Below are 22,439 nucleotides of genomic sequence, written 5' to 3'. Positions count from 1 at the left end.
CATAAAAATTAGGCTATTTTAAATGAGAAATATCTTATTGTGAATTTTCTATAGGCCTACTTGTTTATTTTGTTTGTTTGTCAGTGTCACAAGTTACTCAGCATGGGTCTACGTTTATGTTTGTAGGTACCAGTATCTCTGTGAAAATATCTGGGATGTCAGTGTGTGTGTTCAAGTTCAAAAACTTTATTTCAGTAAAAGATTTCACTAGCATAACCACTGGGCCGAGTGAATACAAGTACAGCAAGTATTTACTTGCGAGTAAATACTTGCAAGTATTCATCGTTCAAGTAATCTCTTGTGAATAAAAGCGACTCTTTACTTGCAAGTAAATACTTCCTAAATGAGATGGTATACTGATCTATCGGATGTGAGGGTATACTTGCAAGTATGTACTCCATTTTAAAGTAAACATTATACAGTACAAGTATATATATACAGGGTGAATTTTAAATGAGTTCCCCCCCTACTTTTTTCTACATTTCTTAAGATATCAACTTCGGACCACGTCAGATCATTGTAGTGTAGTAAGTACTTCATTTTGACTGGATAAACATTTTTGGCCGCCATCTTGGATCCGCCATATTGGATACAAAATTTTTTTTTCAAATGTAAAGGTAGGGTTGTGACCCATTGTTTCAAACTAGAATTTTACACTGATTACAATGCCGCAATTAGTTTAAAAAAATCTTGATCCGTTCTAAAGTTATGAGGACTTTTTATAACTTTATTTTTAGCCCATTTTAACATTGTGCATTTACAAACTAAGACCATAATCTCAAAATAGTGCTAGATAAAGATAAGTATACACCACCATTTATTGTTGACCTATTATCACTTGGTTATGACTGATGTATTTTTTTTGGCCGCCATCTTGGATCTGTCATTTTGAAATGTGATAAATTAATTTAAATATGAAGGTGGTGTTGTGACCCATCATTTCAGACTACTTTTTTATGCTGAATTCAATGCCGCAATCCGTTTTTGTTTCTCAGGCTTTCTTGATGAAATATTAAAATTATCTTACTTAAATTTCCAATATTTCAAAAAACAAATATGAAAATGCAAAACGGATTGCGGCATTAAATTCAGCATAAAAAAGTAGTCTGAAATGATGAGTCACAACACCCCCTTCAGATTTAAATTAATTTATCACATTTCAAAATGGCAGATCCAAGATGGCGGCCAAAAAAATACATCCGTCATAACCAAGTGATAATAGGTCGACAATAAATGGTGGTGTATACTTATCTTTATCTAGCACTATTTTCAGATTATAGTCTTAGTTTGTAAATGCACAATGTTAAAATGGGCTAAAAATAAAGTTATAAAAAGTCCTCATAACTTTAGAACGGATCGAGATATTTTAAAATTAATTGCGGCATTGTAATCAGCGTAAAATTCTAGTCTGAAACAATGGGTCACAACCCTACTTTTACATTTGAAAAAAAAATTTTGTATCCAATATGGCGGATCCAAGATGGCGGCCAAAAATGTTTATCCAGTCAAAATGAAGTACTTACTACACTACAATGATCTGACATGGTCCGAAGTTGATAGCTTAAGAAATGTAGAAAAAAGTAGGGGGGGAACTCATTTAAAATTCACCCTGTATATATTATAGGCTATATATGATAAATATATATATTATTGAAGGTCTAAGGTCTTCATTTAAACATGTAAAATGTGAAGGTTTTGCATTATTGAGACTTGTGGATGGATTTTCATTAACAAATAGCTTGAACATAACGAAGGAATACCACAAAGGTTCCATCTTCAACCCAAGCATTATTTTGCGGAAATCACTAGAGTCATACATAATTTAAATAAGTGTATTACACTATACTGAATGTGTTACATGCATTTATCAACAAGTAAACTTAAACAAGCATGGGTTACTGATGACTAGTTGAAAAACAAGTACTCTATAGGCAAGTATTTGCTGGTGGTTATTCACACCAAATTTATAGGTTTCTGAGGGTATATACTTCCTTGGAAAGGCTTTTTAGAAGTACAAGTAAATACTCATGCTTATTCACTTCTGTTCAAGTAAATACTCAAATTATGAAAATTCAAGGCCAGTAAAAAAATGTGAAGTACAAGAACTTTAACTTAGAAAATAAGAATGTGTCAGCTGTTACTATTTCATTTAATTTATAATTGATGGTTGATTATTACCAAATGATTAAAAATTATTAAATAAATTTTTTTACAAAGTTTTATTTACAATCTGTTTTAAATTAAATGATAAGTAAATATGATGACATTTATATAAATTAAATACAAATTGGGGAAAAATTATTAAAATGAATTATTAATAATAAGACTACAGTTAATACAATAATGTATTACTGTTTAAAGTTATGGATTAAATAAACTAGTCTTAATATTGATCTTAGCCTACCTGGTTAAGCAACTGGAGTTGAAGGTTCAACCCCTGTACTAAGCAACAATGCTGCTGAGATTCTTCTTGTGTAGGCCGGAAAGTTGGCTCGATTTTTATCTTTTTGGTCTTGGTTCTTACTTTTAAGGCAGTATTCCTCTGTTTTATCGATGTCAACTTTGCATCTAGGTTTTTCAGGCATTGATCAGCTACTTTTAAACTCTCCGGGTTGTCAATTTACTGTCAATACAAATACAGTCTGAACCAAACTTTTTCAAAAGTTCTCCAGTCATTATTGCAAGAGCGAAATCGTTCTTGGCGAATGTGGCAGTTTCATCAACCCCTTGTGGTTTATATAACAAAACACAGTCATTTTCACCCTTTTGGCCTTGTACCCATGCTTCGACACTAATGGCATCGTTCGAATGACGCATAGTCTCATTAAGACCGAATTCTTTTTCAATATTATACAGATCTTGTTTCGTCAGTAAATGTATTCTTTTTAGCGAGTTTGGTTGCAAAGTTGACCGAACTTCTTCAAGTATTGTGCCAAAAGGAATTTTATTTGATATTTTTCCGGCGATATCTTGACGTTCATCAAAGGTCAATGGTTTGTGAGCTAGGTCAAAAGTGTGGCCTACATGAGTCTCACAGTACTCTACTTCGACATTTCCACTTTCAAAAAACGTTGCCTTTATTGAGGAAGGACAGAAACCATTTATTTTGCAGGAACCCTGTATCTTTGTTTCCCTTTTTCTTTTGCCGGATATAGGCTTAGGTTCAAAGTTTCCCGATCTATTGCACTTAAAATCAATTCTCTTCTTACCAGATAGAATCCTCTGTCCTGTTTGTTTTGTGAACAACACATTTTCCTTTTCCTCCGTCTTGCTTTTCCAAGTGTAGAAATCTGACGCACTAGAAAAACTAAAAACTGACTTGACAAGTTGAATTTTGTGCAGATCTGCAAAATGTGTCTCTATTTCCGCTCTACTAAATGCACTGTTGCATACGCTGCAAATTGTATTTATTTTTCGGTATATTCTTTTCCCCCTCAATGAATTCGTGAACTTCACGAAGGTGTCTAGACAAAACCCACCGATTAACAAAAGTCTTATCGCAAAACTGGCATACATTCATTGTTGACACCACGCGACAGACAGCATCGAATTTGACGTTTAAGTTCGGCACTGCTCGGTAAGATTCGGAAGCGTTCGGCACAGCGCAGTAGTGGGGGAAGCGTCGTTCCGATTTCAAATTCTGCTGTCCCGTTTCTAGACAGACGAAAAAAAGAGCGGTGACGGTCTGACGGCAAGGTCTCCTTCGGACTTGCACTGGCACTACTGGCAGTCTAAGTGGTGAGCACTTTTTCACCTCAAATTAGTTGACGAATATCGATACTGGAAAATTGATACTTTTACAGCTCGATTGTTTTTAGAATTTAGTACATCGCGACATCGATAGTCCACTCCCACTCCATCCATTCCCGTTCTCCTTTGACTTGTGACTTGACAGTTTGAATTTAATAATGGTAGATTTAGGAAAGAACATATAATTGTAGCGCCTAGGGACGTAATGTCAATTTTTTAAGAGAATACATACATTTGTTAATACCTTACGAACAAATTCTTCTTCTGTTTCTATTTATCAGTAGATAGTAATGGGAATAAAATTCAATGTCAACAGTTGAAAAGCTTATTGCTAAGGTTATGTTCATTGACCAGAATTTGTTTTAATCAAAACTGAATATCATCAGACGGCAGATGGAAGCCATTTCTATTACCTAATTTGTATTATTATTGTTAGTATCAACCCAGCTCTTGTAAAAAATGCCAAAATGCCTCATTCCTGAGAGGGAGTGTAATTTACTCTTTTCCTTGCTTAAGACTAATAATTTTAAAGCTTAATGATGAATTAAAAATTTACAAAATTATGACCTTGCTCACAGTTCTTAGAAATTTTATTCCTGATTCCTTCATTAATCTTATTTTTTGTCTGGAGAATTATGACCTTGCTCGCAGTTCTTAGAAATTTTATTCATGATTCCTTCATTAATCTTATTTTTTGTCTGGAGGTCGAAATGATTATAGTACTCAAGAGAGTATTGAATTGAATGTAACAGTTTATTTAGTATCAATTTATTCAGCTCAAGGGGTCTCTTTTAGTTCCATTTAAGCAATGATAAATCATGTTTATTTTCGGGCCAAAAACGTCATTTTTTAATGTTTATGATCCATACCGGTATTTTTCTAGTAATCGTGCTTTAAGTCAGTCTCAGTCAAACCAATAAAATTTACTCCGATTCCGATTCGATTACTCTAAAACAATCGAGCCAATCGAGCGGTAAAAGTATCGATTTTCCAGTATCGATATTCGTCAACTAATTTGAGGTGAAAAAGTGCTCACCAGTCGCTAAGCTAGAGTCTAGCTTAGCTAGTCTAGTCGCTAGTCACGCACAGACACTACAGACAGAATAATAATGGCGTCTTTAACACGGGCGAAAGGGTGAATAGTGAATGTGACAGTGTTTTTACTTTGTTATGCCATAAACTGTAATATGGAAAGTAGTTAAGTTTTTAATCCCATTTGACTTTAAGCCAAGAATAGTGGTGGAACAAAAGAACTGCAACTGTTTTATTGAAACTGTTTCGGAGCTGAAACTGTTTCGAAATGAAACTGTTTCGCGAAACACCCTGTTTTAAACAGCTGCAGAACGGCGCCGCGCCGCGCCGCCGCTGGTGCACTGCACACTTGCACAGTAAACGCTTTCGTTTTTGACAACTACTGGCAACATTTAACTGCAAATTAAATGAAACAGTTCTGGGGTGTGCTGCAGGTACGACTGGCTGTTGCAGTTGTAAATAGCTGCGCGTGAAATGCAGACAATGATCACATGTGATTTTCATCTATATAAATAAAATTACAGTTTTGTCTGTACATTGCTTAGAATCATGCAGTTTTTGGTTATTTTTACGTTTCATAGCCTAAGAAAGCCGAAACGAGTCTTATCTCAATTTCTGTCTGTATGTCTGTTTGTTTGTCCATTCTGTGACACCTCCTGTAACGCCAAAATGTCATTTTACACGGCCTACTCCTTGAAAACTAGAGTACAGATCAAGGTTCCAATTATTTTTCTGTATTCACTGAATTGGCGAGAGTGTCTTTGGCTATTAAAATATGGCCTAACTACTTTTGAAAAAATATAACGAACCATCAAAAACCCAATTTTGTTCGATTTTTGTCAAGTTTTCTCCTAATGTTTAGGCTACTATTACATTTTATGAAATAACGAACAGCTGTTTGGATCAGTTCTCACTTCTAGCTGTCAATGATATACAGGGTTGGGCAAATGTGTGGATACCCCTAGTTAACTTTTAAACGCGTTGCAATAGGAAAACCAAACTCGGCACATATTTACAACATAAGAAATTTCACTTTTTCATCAAAGTTACAACTTTGCCCCAGCCCCCAAAATGGGGTATTTTGGGGGCTGCCCCAAATTTTCAAATGTAAACACCTATCATGTGACCCATCATTTTAAAGGGTTTATCAAGGGAAATTGAATGGCGCAAACCAGAGGTCAATATCCCACGCCTAATCAAAATGGCAGCCATTTTAATTATTTAAGATGAGCAATCATGATAAAGTCTAGACACCCCCAATTAACTTTAAAAATTAAATATTTTAATACTGACCAAAAGGTGAATTCTCTTTTTTTCATAAAGGTATGCCGAGTTCAGTTTTCCTGCTATAAACTGTTAAAAAATTAATAGGGGATATTCCAAAATGACTGCCATTTTGATTAGGGGTGCGATATTGACCTCTAGTTTGCGCCATTTAATTTGTCTTGAGAAACCATTTAAAATGAGGGGTCACATGATAGGTGTTTACTTTTAAAAATTTGGGGCTGCCCCCAAAATACCCCATTTGGGGTACAAACAACCACCCCCATTGGGCCGGGTACAAGTTCTAACTTAAATGAAAAAGTGCATTTTTTTATGTTGTAAACATGTGCCAAGTTTGGTTTTCCCACTGCCACACGTTATAAAGTTAACTGGGGGTGTCCAGACTTTATCATGATTGCTCATGTTAAATTAAAATGGCTGCCATTTTGATTAGGCGTGCGATATTGACCTCTGGGTTGCGCCATTCAATTTCTCTTAATAAACCCTTTAAAATGAGGGGTCACATGATAGGTGTTTACATTTGAAAATTTGGGGCTGCCCCCAAAATACCCCATTTTGGGGGCTGGGGCAAAGTTGTAACTTTGATGAAAAAGTGCAATTTCTTATGTTGTAAATATGTTTCGAGTTAGGTTTTCCTATTGCAACGCGTTAAAAAGTTAACCAGGGGTATCCACACATTTGCCCAACCCTGTATAGCATTAAAGTTACAAGGATTACCAACAGGGTGCAGCAATATTATTATTTTTTAATTTATGACAACAGCTAATTTGCAACTAAAAGGTGAGTGAGCGTAGCGAACGAACTTCAACCTGGAGGCGAGTTAGAGTAGCGAACGAGCTAACCTGAAGGCAAGTGAGCGCAGCGAACGAGCTCCAACCTAAAGGGGAGTGAGCGTAGCGAACGAACTTCAACCAGGACGTAATTGAGCCATGCGAATACTTATGAAGTTAAACGGGGCAAAGCCCGCGGGTACAGCTAGTTTAATTTATTTTTACTACCGTACTGCATTTATTCCTACATTTCTTTCTTATTTTTTACATTATTGTTTTATTTAGTTAACACAAAATATTGTATCTACATATTATGTGTTTTTTTTTTTTTAATAATTACTATTATTTTGTTCTTTATTCTTAGATTATTGCAGTATTAAAATAAGTTTTGTTATTCCACAATTTTACTATCCCGTTTTGTAACACTTTAATCAAACGTCCTCATTTCCAGCAACGAGAAGTGAGTGAAATTGTGAAACAGGTCAAAGGTGAGCCCAAAACATTTCTCATAATTAATTGCAACTGCAACTACGAAGCGCTACCGCAGCTAACCTTTTGTCTGCAACTCTTTGAAACATGTAAGAATCGTCTGTACCACGCGAAACAGTTCTCGGTTCTCGGCTGCAGATAGGCTACGAAGCGCCAACGCAGCTGCAGCTAAACTGTTGTCTGCAACTCTTGAAACAGGTTAGAACGGTCTGCTGCGCCCAACATAGTATACGTATCGCTTCTAGCGGACAATCTGTAAACTAAAGCTAACCTGTTGTCTGCAACTGTTTAATTAAACTGTTGTCGAGTTGAAACTGTTGCAGTTGCAACCTGTTGCACTTTGACAACAACTTATTCCACCACTGGCCAAGAATAATTAATCATCTCTACTTTGTTTGTTCAAGCACTAAGCAGTCAAGATGGAAGTCGTAAAACAATTCAATTCGGAAGTAAGTTTCAATCTTACCCTAAACTTGCTCTTCTCTTAAAATCGAGTAGTTTTACACACTCATTCAAAAGTGGGGCATTGCCTTACGAACATTAAGTTTAGTTTTAGGCCTAGTTGTTTAAAACTATATGCCCTTCAAGTCTATTGATCTTCTCTATATTTTCTACAAGTAAATTGAAAATTATTGTATAGTCTATGCTTACCTAGGGCCTAGGCCTAAGTTACTTGGAGCTTTTCCTAAAAATGTAGGCTGTTCAATTAGGCAAAGCTTTGTAACTTGATGTTTGAGCTTTTCCCCGACAGTTCAGGCTACAAGCTTGTGTCCTAAAACATACTTATCTGGGGATGATAGGTAGGCTATTTTTCTCAAAACTAAACTGGCCGAAAGCTGATTTGCCTATTAACAACTAACTTAGGGATGTTTGGTCCCATAGGGTTAACAATACATACTAGCCTAACATAAGTTAGTAACCGTAGCCTATCACTATTTGCAACCACATTGACGTGAACCTGGCAATAACTCCAGCCATAAGTAGTGTGCGCGCCCGCTAAAATCTATTGCTGGCCGTGTTGCGGCAAAATACGTCCGCGAACCATATTACCGATAATGCCAACAGATAGAGGACACTTTAACGAACACGACAGTATCAAAACTATGTACCTGGAGAGTAGAATAAGGGGGGTAAAACCAGCAATAAGTTGTGCGCGCGCCCGCTAAAATCTATTGCCGGCGGTTTTGCGGCAAAATACGTCCGCGAACCATATTACCAATATTGCCAACAGATAGAGGACACTTTAACGGACACGACAGTATTAACATCATGTACCTGGGGAGTAGGTTAAGGGGGGTAAAACCAGCAATAAGTTATGCGCGCGCCCGCTAAAATCTATTGCTGGCAGTTTTGCGGCAAAATACGTCCGCAAACCATATTACCAATAATGCCACCAGATAGAGGACACTTTAACGGACACGACAGTATCAAAATTATGTACCTGGGGAGTAGAATAAGGGGGGTAAAACCAGCAATAAGTTATGCGCGCGCCCGCTAAAATCTATTGCTGGCCGTGTTGCGGCAAAATACGTCCGCGAACCATATTACCAATAATGCCACCAGATAGAGGACACTTTAACGGACACGACAGTATCAAAATTATGTACCTGGGGAGTAGAAAATCTCCCAAAATCTAAATCTCAATGTGGATAAAACAAGTATCATAAATTTTCAAACTCGAACTACCAGAAATCAACGTCGACCGATTATTAAATTTAATAATAAAGCCATTGAAGTTAAGGATAGTACTAAATTTTTAGGATTAGTAATAGATAAAAGACTAAATTGGAACTGTCATGTTGAAGTGACCTCAATCTGGTGGCATTATTGGTAATATGGTTCGTGGACGTATTTTGCCGCAAAACTGCCAGCAATAGATTTCTTCGGGCGCGCGCATAACTTATTGCTGGTTTTACTCCCCTTATTCTACTCCCCAGGTACATAATTTTGATACTGTCGTGTCCGTTAAAGTGTCCTCTATCTGGTGACATTATTGGTAATATGGTTCGCGGACGTATTTTGCCGCAACACGGCCAGCAATAGATTTTAGCGGGCGTGCGCATAACTTATTGCTGGTTTTACCCCCCTTATTCTACTCCCCAGGTACATAATTTTGATACTGTCGTGTCCGTTAAAGTGTCCTCTATCTGGTGGCATTATTGGTAATATGGTTCGCGGACGTATTTTGCCGCAAAACTGCCAGCAATAGATTTTTTCGGGCGCGCGCATAACTTATTGCTGGTTTTACCCCCCTTATTCTACTCCCCAGGTACATAATTTTGATACTGTCGTGTCCGTTAAAGTGTCCTCTATCTGGTGGCATTATTGGTAATATGGTTCGCGGACGTATTTCGCCGCAACACGGCCAGCAATAGATTTTAGCGGGCGCGCGCATAACTTATTGCTGGTTTTACCCCCCTTATTCTACTCCCCAGGTACATAATTTTGATACTGTCGTGTCCGTTAAAGTGTCCTCTATCTGGTGGCATTATTGGTAATAAGGTTCGCGGACGTATTTTGCCGCAAAACTGCCAGCAATAGATTTCTTCGGGCGCGCGCATAACTTATTGCTGGTTTTACCCCCCTTATTCTACTCCCCAGGTACATAATTTTGATACTGTCGTGTCCGTTAAAGTGTCCTCTATCTGGTGGCATTATTGGTAATATGGTTCGCGGACGTATTTTGCCGCAACACGGCCAGCAATAGATTTTAGCGGGCGCGCGCATAACTTATTGCTGGTTTTACCCCCCTTATTCTATTCAATTCAATTCAATTCAATTCAATTCAAATTATCTTTATTCATAAAGTAGGTACATTAAAAATATACATGAATAGTGTCACATTTCTTATAAGTTATAATAAAATTTACATGCTTATAGTAAATGGGAAAAATTGTAAAAGAACAAAAAACTAACAGTAAAAACATACTTTGATTAGTAGGGAAAGAAAAGTCAATTATAGTTCATCAAATGAATAAATAGCCCTGCTAATGAGAAATTTCTTAAGTTTGTTTTTAAATTTTTTTATATTTACTTCTGCTTGTATGTCCTTTGGAAGTTGATTATAGAATTTTGTTCCGGCGTATTTGGGTTTTTTTTCGAAAAGACGCAATTTATGAGGACTTAATGCTAACTTGCCTCGATTTCTTGTAAGATAATCATGTTTCTTTCCAACCAGCTCTATTTCATGAAATCTGTTTTTAACGGAGACCACTGTTTCAAAAACATACATACCGAAAACTGTCATTATATTTTCTGTTTTAAACTTTCTCTTAACAGAAGTTCTAGGTGGAAGGTTGTAAATTATTCTTATAGCTTTTTTTTTGCATTCTTAATATAGATTTTAAGTTTCTCTTATTGGTTGAGCCATAAAGGGAAATCCCAAATGAAATCACTGAATGTATGTATGAAAAATAAACCAACTTCAAAGTTTCTATTTCGCAATAGTTTTTTAATCTAGTTAAGGCATATAATCCGGAAGAAACTTTTGAAAGTACTTTTTCAACATGACAGTTCCAATTTAGTCTTTTATCTATTACTAATCCTAAAAATTTAGTACTATCCTTAACTTCAATGGCTTTATTATTAAATTTAATAATCGGTCGACGTTGATTTCTGGTAGTTCGAGTTTGAAAATTTATGATACTTGTTTTATCCACATTGAGATTTAGATTTTGGGAGATTTTCTACTCCCCAGGTACATAATTTTGATACTGTCGTGTCCGTTAAAGTGTCCTCTATCTGGTGGCATTATTGGTAATATGGTTCGCGGACGTATTTTGCCGCAACACGGCCAGCAATAGATTTTAGCGGGCGCGCGCATAACTTATTGCTGGTTTTACCCCCCTTATTCTACTCCCCAGGTACATAATTTTGATACTGTCGTGTCCGTTAAAGTGTCCTCTATCTGGTGGCATTATTGGTAATATGGTTCGCGGACGTATTTTGCCGCAAAACTGCTAGCAATAGATTTTTTCGGGCGCGCGCACTACTTATTGCCGAGTTATTGCCAGGTTCACACAAGTTGCAACCACAGATAACTTAAGTAAGATACAGAGAATTGAAGAGTATGGCACAGCCATGCAATCTTAGCTCTAGTATCTTGTGGCGGATATAGGTATAGCCTAACTTAGGCTAGGCCTACTTGTTATCCTACGTGAGCGAGGAAGAGCCTGAAAGGCAATGGCCAATTTAGCAGTTCTGTACAGTAGGGTAGACTAGCCTTAAGTTAGGCTATAATGCACATAAAGGTGACTGGGAATCCTTTAACTTGTCACCAGAAATTAAGATTGTTTAACTTAGGCTACGGTACTGAACAATTGTAAAATTTGTAAACATTTGGGACCCAGACCCCAGCTTAAAAACACTTTCTGAAGTGTGAAATTGTGTAAAAAGTAAAAAGTGTATAAAATGAAGTTTTGGAGGATACTAATTAATTGGGGGAAAAGCAATTCCAGTCCCAAATATTGACTGGAATTTAATAAAACCGACCCTAACAACAGTTCCTCCAAATACTAAATATACACCAATTTTACACAATTCCACACTTGAAGAATGTTGGATTCACTACATCGATGTGAAAAATTCACGAGGAAGATGTACTCGACATATAATTTACTGCTGTCTCACTCAAAGTCAAAGATAACCAAAACCGGCACGCACGGAGAGCACCAGCAACAGCAACTAGCCTACAACGAAAATTAAAATCACTTCGTCCAACAAATACATATTGATAGGTATCCACATATTTCACCAGGAACCACCCCGTTCTCTACATAATGTCCGAACGCGATTTTCCGACACAATCATAATGAAAATTAATCACAAATTTGAGCTACGTCCTCCTTTGTCACTACTTCACTTTGAACTAACAGCATGGAGTCATGGAGACAGTTCAAAACAAACAACTAACAACGAAACCACCAGCCAATCAGATTACTACACGAAAGAAATCATCAGCCAATCCGAAATCTGCACAATTGCATCATCTGTTGATCTGTTTTACCACAAACCACAAACAATAGCAATGCAGTTGCAGTGACAGGTCACCGTACCACAATTAGGCCCTACCCCTAGAATTCCCTCAATTTAACCTGAATTCCCTCTGTATTTCTCGCAAAATCTCGTTTTTAATAGCAAAGTACTGCAGTTAAGATTTCAACATGTAAGATCTTACGAACACTCACTTGTTGAGAAAAAAAATAATTGTTGATTATGAAATGAAACTGTTCTAAACCAACCAAACTTGCTGTATGATTTTATGACGAAAAAGTAATGGTTAATTATGAAATGAAACTGTTCTAAACTTACCAAACCAACCAAACTTGCTGTATGATTTCACGAGGAAAAAACAATGGTTCATTATGAAATGAAACTGTTCTAAACTAACCAAACCAACCAAACTTGCTGTATGATTTCATGAGGAAAAACTAATTATTGATTATGAAAAGATACTGTTCTAAACTAACCAAACCAACCAAACTTGCTGTATGATATCACGAGGAAAAAAATGTAACGAGTTATTTTTCCTAGGGGGGTATATTTTTGTTATTTGGCCGCGCGACTGTTGAGGTAAGCAAGCGGCGGCGGCGAACCTGGCTAGCGCCCTTTGACCCGGCTTATCAGTTTGGATAAGCTTGGGTATCCTGGGACTACCGGATAGCCTAGGACGGACATTCGAGTCGTGGATCCCGGACAGTGAGGATAGTGTGGTGTCTTGTGGAGACGACAGATACGTTGGTGGTGTACGTACAGAGAGGAGTGTACGGTACGAGTGACAGATTCATTTAATTTGCATTTGGGGGCACAGCCCTAGGAATCGGAAAAAAAATTGTTAACATAAGCATAGGTCGATATGCACATCAAATTAAAGGTCTTCACTAGTAGATTACAATGCCGTAAATTCAAGCTCAAAAGAACGCCTGAGTAAAAAATGGCAGTCGTTCAAAGATTCAAAATGTTTGATTCTTAGCTTGGGCATTAGAGTTGTGTATTGGATTATAGTGGCCTGGTAGACCCCGCCTGGTGATAACTCGCATTGTGGTTTTTATTGGCAAGTCGTAGTGTAACTCACTGTGTTTTAGGCACTCTGGGCTTAACTGTTGGATAGTTGAGACGAAGCCCGAGTTGCGTAGTCAGCAACGACCCCCTAGGAGTGTGGAGAATCGGCGTAGGCCTGGTGGTGATTATTGCACGTTTGTTTTGGTGACTTGTTTTTGACTTGTTCACAGTGCCCGTGTATGACTGAGCCAGTCCTATACCGGTTAGACCCGGCTTTTGGCCTAGTGGTTACCCTGACCTTATCGCAGACCCTGGAACTTTACCCAGCCATTGTAGGCTGAGCTATCCCCGGCAAACGTTTGCGACTGCACGCACTTGTAATATTTTTCCAGTGCAGAAAGGAGCGTCGCAAAAATAATGGTTTATTATGAAATGAAACTATTCCAAACCAACCAAACTTGCTGTATGATTTCATGAGGAAAAAATAATTGTTCATTATGAAATTAAACTGTTCTAAACTAACCAAACCAACCAAACTTGCTGTATATGATTTAATGAGGAAAAAATAATTGTTCATTATGAAATGAAACTGTTCTGAACTAACCTAACCAACCAAACTTGCTGTATAATTTCATAAATCGGTTTTATAAGAGAACCCGTTAGGTAGGCCTACCTAAATATACAACCAAACAGTAAAGTACAAACCATGAAACTAAATAACAGTAAAGAAGCCTACAAACCATGAAATTTTATTTAGATTATTTAGATTTGGATTATTTAGACAACAAATAAGATAACCCTATTAATAAATTAGATAGTAGACACCAGTGCACCCAGTGTCACCAACATGAACTACTGTAAACACGATGAACGACTAACAACTTGTAGGCTAAAAAAAAATGGCTTGCTCTTAGTTAAGCATTAGTGTATAATCGTTTGCAGTAAAATATTTTACGATTTGGATTTTTGAACAGTCTTAGGCCTAACTATCCCATTGTTTCATAAAACACCCCAAGTGTATTAAATACTGTAACCAGTGCGAAGTTGAGTTGTATAGGCCTATGGGAATGTTCTTTTTTTATACTGTACTAGCTGAACCCGGCAGACGTTGTCTTGCCTTTGACTATAATTTAAGTACCGTTACGTTTAATCGTTCGCATGGCTCAATCACGTCCTGGTTGAAGTTCGTTCGCTACGCTCACTCACCTTTAGGTTGGAGCTCGTTCGCTACGCTCACTCACCTTTAGGTTGGAGCTCGTTCGCTGCGCTCACTTGCCTTCAGGTTAGCTCGTTCGCTACGCTCACTTGCCTTCAGGTTAGCTCGTTCGCTACGCTAACTCGCCTCCAGGTTGAAGTTCGTTCGCTACGCTCACTCACCTTTTGGTTGCAAATTAGCTGTTGTCATAAATGTAAAAGAAATAATAGTGCTGCACCCTGTTGGTAATCCTTGTAACTTTAATGCTATTGAACATCATAGAACAGAATCAACTTGTTTAATTGAAACAGCTGTTAAGATTCATTAATTCCATTTCTCATAAGTTTAACATGGGAAACTCCAGAGCCACTGGGGCGGAGCTGATTGGACGGATCACGAAATTGATGGTGTATAAACCTATTCCATGACATTCTACACGTATGTACAAAGTTTCGTAACAATCGGTTCAGCGGTGTCTGAGTTTATCACTGCCAAACAAACAAACATCCTCTTTTATATACTGTACTAGCTGTCCCCGCGGGCTTTGCCCCGTTTAATTTTTAAGTGAGCTCGTTCGCATGATAAATGATAAATGATAAATGATTTTATTAGCCATTCAGTACAATAAATACAATAGGCATTGTCAAAAATACAGCCAAAATGAACAGTACAGAAAGCTGCAAATACAAGAACTAAAGACTACAAAAATAAATCAGCAAAACCATGCACAAGCAAGCAAATAAATAAATAAATAGTATACCTTCCAGATTTCTATTCTAAGGTACAATAAATGGACCATGCTTCATAGCAACATAAAAATCTTCTACTTGATATAAAGGGTTTGCCAATAGCCACTTCTTCAGAATAGTTTTAAATTTGGAATTTGGAAGAGATTTCACTTGATCTGGCAGCGAGTTGAAAAGATTGATACCTGTAACAGGGAAGCATTGTTGTGTTTTACTTAGTCTATTATAACTTAAGTGAATATTGTTACAGAATCTGGTCTTGTTCTGGTGTACATCTGAATTTCGAGCAAGTGTGTTTTCTGATTCTTTAATGGCCATGAGACACTGAAAAATATAAACATTGATTACAGTCATGATCTGCAACTCACAAAAGAAAAAGGTTTACAATGAGCCAAATACTCAGTCCTACAGATTACCCTGACTGCTTTCTTCTGTAGCAACAGAATCTTCTGAGCCTGGGGGGAGTGGCCCCATAGCCTAGTTCCATAAACCACATGAGCCTGAAAAAAAGCAAAAAAAGCAAGTCTTACAAAATCAAAGGGCATCTCGTATGAGAGCTTACGAAGCAGACACGTTACTCTATTTAACTTAGTGCACAGTGCTTCAATGTGGTCACTCCACCCAAGCTCAGATTCAAGGGTGAAACCCAACAATTTTACTGCATCTTGTTTATCCACATTCTTACTAAGACTGAAAAGGATTTCCTGTGTTTTCCCTTGGTTAAGAGCTAGTCTATTACCCGAGAACCAATCAGTGGCAGTATTAAGCATTCCACTTACAGCTAGTTTAGCAACTACAGGGTCTGAATCACTAGCAAACAGGGTTGTGTCATCTGCGTATAGCAGCACATCATTTGATACATTGTAATAAATGTCATTCATGGCCACAATAAATAGGAAAGGCCCAAGTATCGAGCCCTGAGGGACCCCATACTTCACCTTAAGCGGACTGGACTGGTCACCAGCCCAGCTTACCACCTGAGACCTGTCTTCAAGATATGAATGGACCACCCTGAGTGCAAACTCCCCCAGTCCGAGTCTCTCAAGTTTATTTAAAAGAATATTATGCGGCATACAGTCGAAGGCTCGAGATAGGTCACACAAGAGAACAGCAGTAGAAGACTGCCTCTCGAAAGCACCCAAGACAACCTGTATGAGGGAGTCCACAGCGGTGACTGTGGAAAAGCCTCTCCGAAAACCATGCTGAGCCGGAACAAGGAGACCGTGCAACTCAAAGTGGCCATACAACTGGTTTAACATTAAACCCTCAAGGATCTTACTAAAAACTGGTAACAGAGATACAGGTCTATAACTAGCCATGCTATTTCTGGGCCCCTTTTTGTACACAGGTACAGTCCTTGCCCTTTTTAGGACTTCCGGAAAAACCCCTTCTAATAGGCAGCAATTAAACAGATGAGCTAGTATTGTGGCAATATAAGGTACAATTTTTTTCAAAAACTCAGTGGACATATCAAACACATCCTTACTACATGATGGTTTAAAACTATTTACAATATTTACAATATCAGTGGGTGTGACCATCATCCACTCAAAGGCTACTTGTGACATAGGAATATTATTTAAATAATCCACCTTATTTCCTACAATACCACTCACGATATTTTCTACAGAGTCGAGGAAAAACAAGTTGAAATCCTCCGCAGAAGCAAAGTCGGTCTCACCATCACTTCTGGGACTGGACCTGCTCCGGTTGATAAGACCCCACGCTGCCTTGCAAGGGTTGGCAGCCCTTGCTACCATGTCAGCAGCTGCAGACTGTTTGGCCACTCGCAGCTGCCTACGATATTCCTTTCTCAAACCCTGCAGATGAGGGAGCATGGACGGATCTGACTTGGTCAAGTCACGCACAGACAAAATATATTGTTTGAAATTGGCAAGCTCTGTAGAGTACCAATTTTTAAGTTTATTAGGCCTATTCACACTTGACAATGTACTGCCCACGGGGCCTCCCGGTACCGTCTTTTGAATTAGAGGAAAGTGCAGATCAAATGTATCCTTGAATTTCAAAAAGAAATCCGTAAAGGCCACCTCCGCCGGGAGCGCACACACATCATTGAACCATATTGGCACATGGTTTGCCACGTCATTAATAAAAAGATTCATTCTAAAATCATTAGAGAGTCTAAAAGTTACCAGTTTAGGCGAACGTTTTAAAATGTTACGGGACTTAAGCATTAAGAGAACATGCTTATGGTCAGCTATCTGTTCATCACTAACAACTACATCGTACTCCCATGCGTTTAAATTAGTGAGAAAGGAGTCCAAAGAAGCATTGTTCCTTGTAGGGACTAAAACACTGCTGTACAATCCAAAGCTACGTAGGGTATTCAAAAAGTCTACAGAATCATTATTATGCTTCAATAAGTCTAGATATTATGGTCCGTACCAATAACTATTGATAGATTAAAGGTAATTAAGAATGTCAAACACAGTTCCAAAAGGAAAAAGAATCTTTCAACAGAACCACTAGGGGATCGGTACATGGCTACTACGATAAGATCAAAATCATGCATCAAAATTGCAGCAAACTCACCCTCAAACTCTTCACAGTAGTTGCTTAGATCCAAACCTGTACACTTAAGACCAGGCTTAACATATATGGCAACACCGCCACTAGGATTTTTCCTGCAAAAATGAGAGGCAAGACCGAGTTCACCGATGTTGCTGTAACGTCTCATGGCTCAATCACGTCCTGGTTGAAGTTTGTTCGCTACGCTCACTCACTTTTAGGTTGGAGCTCGTTCGCTGCGCTCACTTGCCTTCAGGTTAGCTCGTTCACTACGCTAACTCGCCTCCCGGTTGAAGTACGCTCGCTACGCTCACTCACCTTTTAGTTGCAAATTAGCTGTTGTCATAAATATCAAATAAATAATTAGTGCTGCACCCTGTTGGTAATCCTTGTAACTTTAATGCTATTGAAGAACATCATAGAACAGAACCAACTTGTTTAATTGAAACAACTGTTAAGATTCATTAATTCCATTTAAATATGAGTACTCATAAGGTTAACATGGGAAACTCCAGATCCACTGGGGCGGAGCCCGAGAGTCCGATCAGAATAAAAACAGCTTAGTTTTCCTATTTAATGCCTAAAGAATCAGTATACCAAATTTCAGCCTCCTAGCACAGAAAACACACTACTATAACCCAGAATGCTAACCGCATGTTAAAAAGCGTTAAGTACTCGGAGAGAGCTTTGCCTGTCAATTCGTAGGCAGCGCCACCAGCTTTGCCATGAACTCAGCATAGCAACGCTGGTGGCGCTGCCTACGAATTGACAGGCAAAGCTCTCTCCGAGTACTTAACGCCTTTTACCATGCGGTTAGCATTCTGGGTTATAGTAGTATGTTTTCTGTGCTCCTAGGTAAATGGGAAGTAAGAGAATTAGTGATGAGTGAGTGAGTCAGTCAGTGAGGGCTTTGCCTTTTATACAGACTGTCCCAAAAGTCCTGGACCGGTTTAATATTTTCTAAACGACAACAGATAAATCAATAAGATTTGGTACGTATCAACACCACACCTAAAAATCTACTTTTTTAAGGAAATTTAAATTTACTGTCACATCATGGGGACGTCCCGCATGGAGTCAGAAGGAAATCTTAAATAGAAGCATAGGTTGATATGTACATAAAATTAAAGGTCTTTACTAGCAGATTATAATGCCGCAAATTTGAACTCAAATGGACTACCAAGTCAAGAATGACAGTGGTTCAAAGATTCATTAATTTGCATTTGGGGGCACAGCCCTAGGAATCGGAAAAAAAATTGTTAACGTAAGCATAGGTCGATATGCACATCAAATTAAAGGTCTTCACTATTAGATTACAATGCCGTAAATTCATGCTCAAAAGAACGTCTGAGTTAAAAATGGCAGCCGTTCAAAGATTTCTTGAACCTGCCATTTTGAATCTTTGAACGACTGCCATTTTTTACTCAGGCGTTCTTTTGAGCTTGAATTTACGGCATTGTAATCTACTAGTGAAGACCTTTAATTTGATGTGCATGTCAACCTATGCTTCTATTTAAGATTTCCTTCTGACTCCTTGTGGGATGTCCCCATGATATGACAGAAAATTGATAGTTCCTTAAAAAAGTAGATTTTTAAGTGTGGTGTTAATGTGCAAAATCTTATTGATTTATCTGTTGTCGTTTAGAAAATATTAAACCGGTCTTTTGGGACAGTCTGTATAGATTTAGTAATTTGCCACTGTACTTTACATGATTTGTGATGAACATATGTTACAATGCATTTATATACATTTTCATAAAAGCTGTCTTGGCTACCCTAGCTTACCATAAGACCAATGTAAAAAATATTAAAATTTCATTTACATTTTTTACCAAAAAACTAAATTTCCCAGAACCGTGGCTAGCATGGATATTTTTTTTAGCCTGAAACTAAGATATTCCTAACAATTTAGAGGAAATCCTAGGAGCCGTTTTTGAAATCATTGTGCGCAAACGTTACTCATACTATAGTATCTATAGATGTGTACATTCAATATGTAGTATGAAAAAATAAAAAAATAAACTTACTATTAATGATTAATTTAACATAAACATAACCCAAATTTTAAAATATACAGCAGGTACGTCAATGTTTGTATATAAAAAAAATCACAAACCGCCAAAACTCTTATTTCATAATATAGGTAACGTAACACGTCGCACGTTCTATAGTCAACTAGGCATTATTTGCATTTTATTTAGCTTTAAATAGGCCTTAATTTAATTTGATATTTTAACCGAATATGAATGCTAGATGAGTATTTAAGGGAGTGAAACAATTTGGCTATGTAGCTTTATTTCTTATTGAAATCCTCTTGTTTTTTAACCGGGACCGTAAAAAAACTCAATAATCAAGGGGGGGGGACCTAGTGTCATAATAGATAACCTAAATGTTCTCAGTACCAAACGTCCTTATCCATCCATGACTACTTATATCCATCTATAAACAAGTTAGGTAATAAGTTTAATTTCAGTTTAATTTAAGCATTTAATTTCTCATGAAAATTAACATGATGTATGGCATGTCTATAACGCTCCTGTAAATGATAAGTATGATGTGTTCATCAATGTTTTCATGTATTATTTTAACTTATGTTTTCCTATGGTAAAATGCAGACAGACTTCCAAAAAAACAGGCTGGATGAACCAACACATTGTTCAGAGTAAACAGGAAATCAACAGACTAAGTAATTTAAATCGGCTTACCAGGGACAAAAATGTTAAATTGGCCTTGAAAAACAAAAAAACTGAATTAAAATCCCAAATTCTTGGAGCTAAAACTAACTTTTTTAGTGATAAGATACGCAATGCAGACAATGTTTGCAAGACAACATGGGATATTATAAATAAAGAGGTAGGCAGCAGTTCAATCCGCCAACAAAACATTACTTTAAAGCATAGAAACAGAGACGTCAGTGATCCCAGGTTGGTAAGTGCACTCCTAAACCAGTACTATGCCAACATGGTTGAAACAGAAGTCATCCCAAACATACCCAACAAAGCTACAAGTATCCAAACACCCCTTTTGAGCCGCTCAAATAAAAGTTTTCTTCCTCAACCACTATCATTAGAAGAAATCAAATCAATAGTTTTGTCTATTAAAAATAAATTTTCTTGTGGTTATGATGAGATCCCCATGCCTATTATTAAAACAGCAATTGACTATCTAAAATATCCGTTATGTCATCTTGTCAACTCTTCTTTTATTACAGGTATTTTTCCTGACAAATTAAAGATTTCTAAGATTAAACCAGTCTTTAAAAAGGGAGATCCCGCTATACCTGAAATTTCCGGTATAGTGTTGTTATTAAATTACCTCCTTGTGTTGTTATTCTATAGAAGATTTCTTTTTATAGCTCTATTAATCCATCCTATAATCAAGCTTATTTGCTACCAGCAAACTAGAGCTGGTTGTAGGTATATATTTACAAAAACGATTTCAATGATAAAGAAGAAAAAAATACAAATTGCAAGATCTAGTGACTGGTGAGCGAATTTAATAAATTTGTCTTTAGTCTTTTGTTATGTAGGACTAACTAACCAAAAGAGTAAAAAATGTTTTAACTACATTCATAAATACACAGCATTAATAAAGGATTGTATTGCATAGATTTAGCAATGTATGTAAATAAAATAATGTTAAAATAAGAAACATAATGTACTTGTTAGTTCTTATTTCTGTGACTCTATTCATGTATGTATGTACAGTTTGAATAAAGATGATTTGATTTGATTTGATTTGATTTGATACCTTCAAACTATAGACCTATATCTTTACTACCATCCTTTTCTAAGATCTATGAAAAAGCTATGTGTATAAAACTAACAGAATTTCTGGAAACCAACAACTTGATAGATAAAGAACAACATGGATTTCAATCCGGCAAGTCTGTGATTAGTGCTAGTGTTCAGTTCATTGAATCAGTAATAGATTCGGTGGATAAGAGAAATAATGTTACTGGGGTCTTTATGGACCTCAGCAAGGCTTTTGATAGTGTGTCACACTCCAAGCTGGTAAATATCCTGTTTTGTTTGGGTATCAAGGGAAGAGCTTTAGATTGGTTTAAATCGTATTTAAATAACAGACAACAATATGTAGAAATAACTAATGTCACAAACAACAATAAGGTAAATTTTACTTCATCATTGGAATTTTTAAAATATAGAGTGCCACAAGGATCAATCCTGGGACCACTGTTGTTCATATGTTATACAAAGGGTTTACCAGATGTATTAGATGATGCTAAAGTCTGTTTATATGCTGATGACATTAGCTTACTTGTATCTGGTAATACCCATCAAAAAGTAGAGTCAATAGCAAATAACCAATTTCCACACGTAAATACTTTTTTAAACAATTTAAACCTTTAGTTAATATAAATAAGACAAATTGCATATCTTTCTCAACATATCAAAGTAATAAACCAGCTCAACACAGAATTTTGATGGAAGGAAAATGTCTAGAAGAACTGCAAAATTTTAAATTCCTAGGACTTGTACTTGACAAAAATTTGAATTGGAACCTTCATATTGAACATCTTGGCCGTAAAATTTCATCAGGGATTTTTGCTCTGAGAAAAATTTCTAAATTATGTCCTTTGGAAACATTAAAAATAATTTACTTTGCTTTTAGCGAATTTCCCAT

The 22,439-nt window shown here is 37.0% G+C and overlaps 1 protein-coding gene across 1 annotated transcript in view; it reads left to right on the top strand.

Moving 5' to 3' along the window:
- Positions 1-7,692: 7,692 nt before the first annotated feature.
- The window catches only part of LOC128999435 (uncharacterized), a 140,322-nt gene continuing 125,575 nt past the window's right edge, over positions 7,693-22,439 (top strand). Inside the window, exon 1 of the mRNA XM_054425956.1 lies at positions 7,693-7,774. Coding sequence (XP_054281931.1) covers positions 7,745-7,774 — 30 coding nt within the window. The 5' untranslated portion in view covers positions 7,693-7,744. The remainder of the gene's footprint in view (positions 7,775-22,439) is intronic.

Source organism: Macrosteles quadrilineatus, unplaced genomic scaffold, assembly GCF_028750875.1.
Source record: "Macrosteles quadrilineatus isolate MER2022 unplaced genomic scaffold, UCM_ALF_1.0 Scaffold_8__2_contigs__length_117827958, whole genome shotgun sequence".
In the NCBI taxonomy this organism is placed as follows: Eukaryota; Metazoa; Arthropoda; class Insecta; order Hemiptera; family Cicadellidae; genus Macrosteles; species Macrosteles quadrilineatus.
The sequence above is the reverse complement of the archived record's forward strand: the minus strand, read 5'-3'. Positions and strand labels throughout refer to the sequence as shown.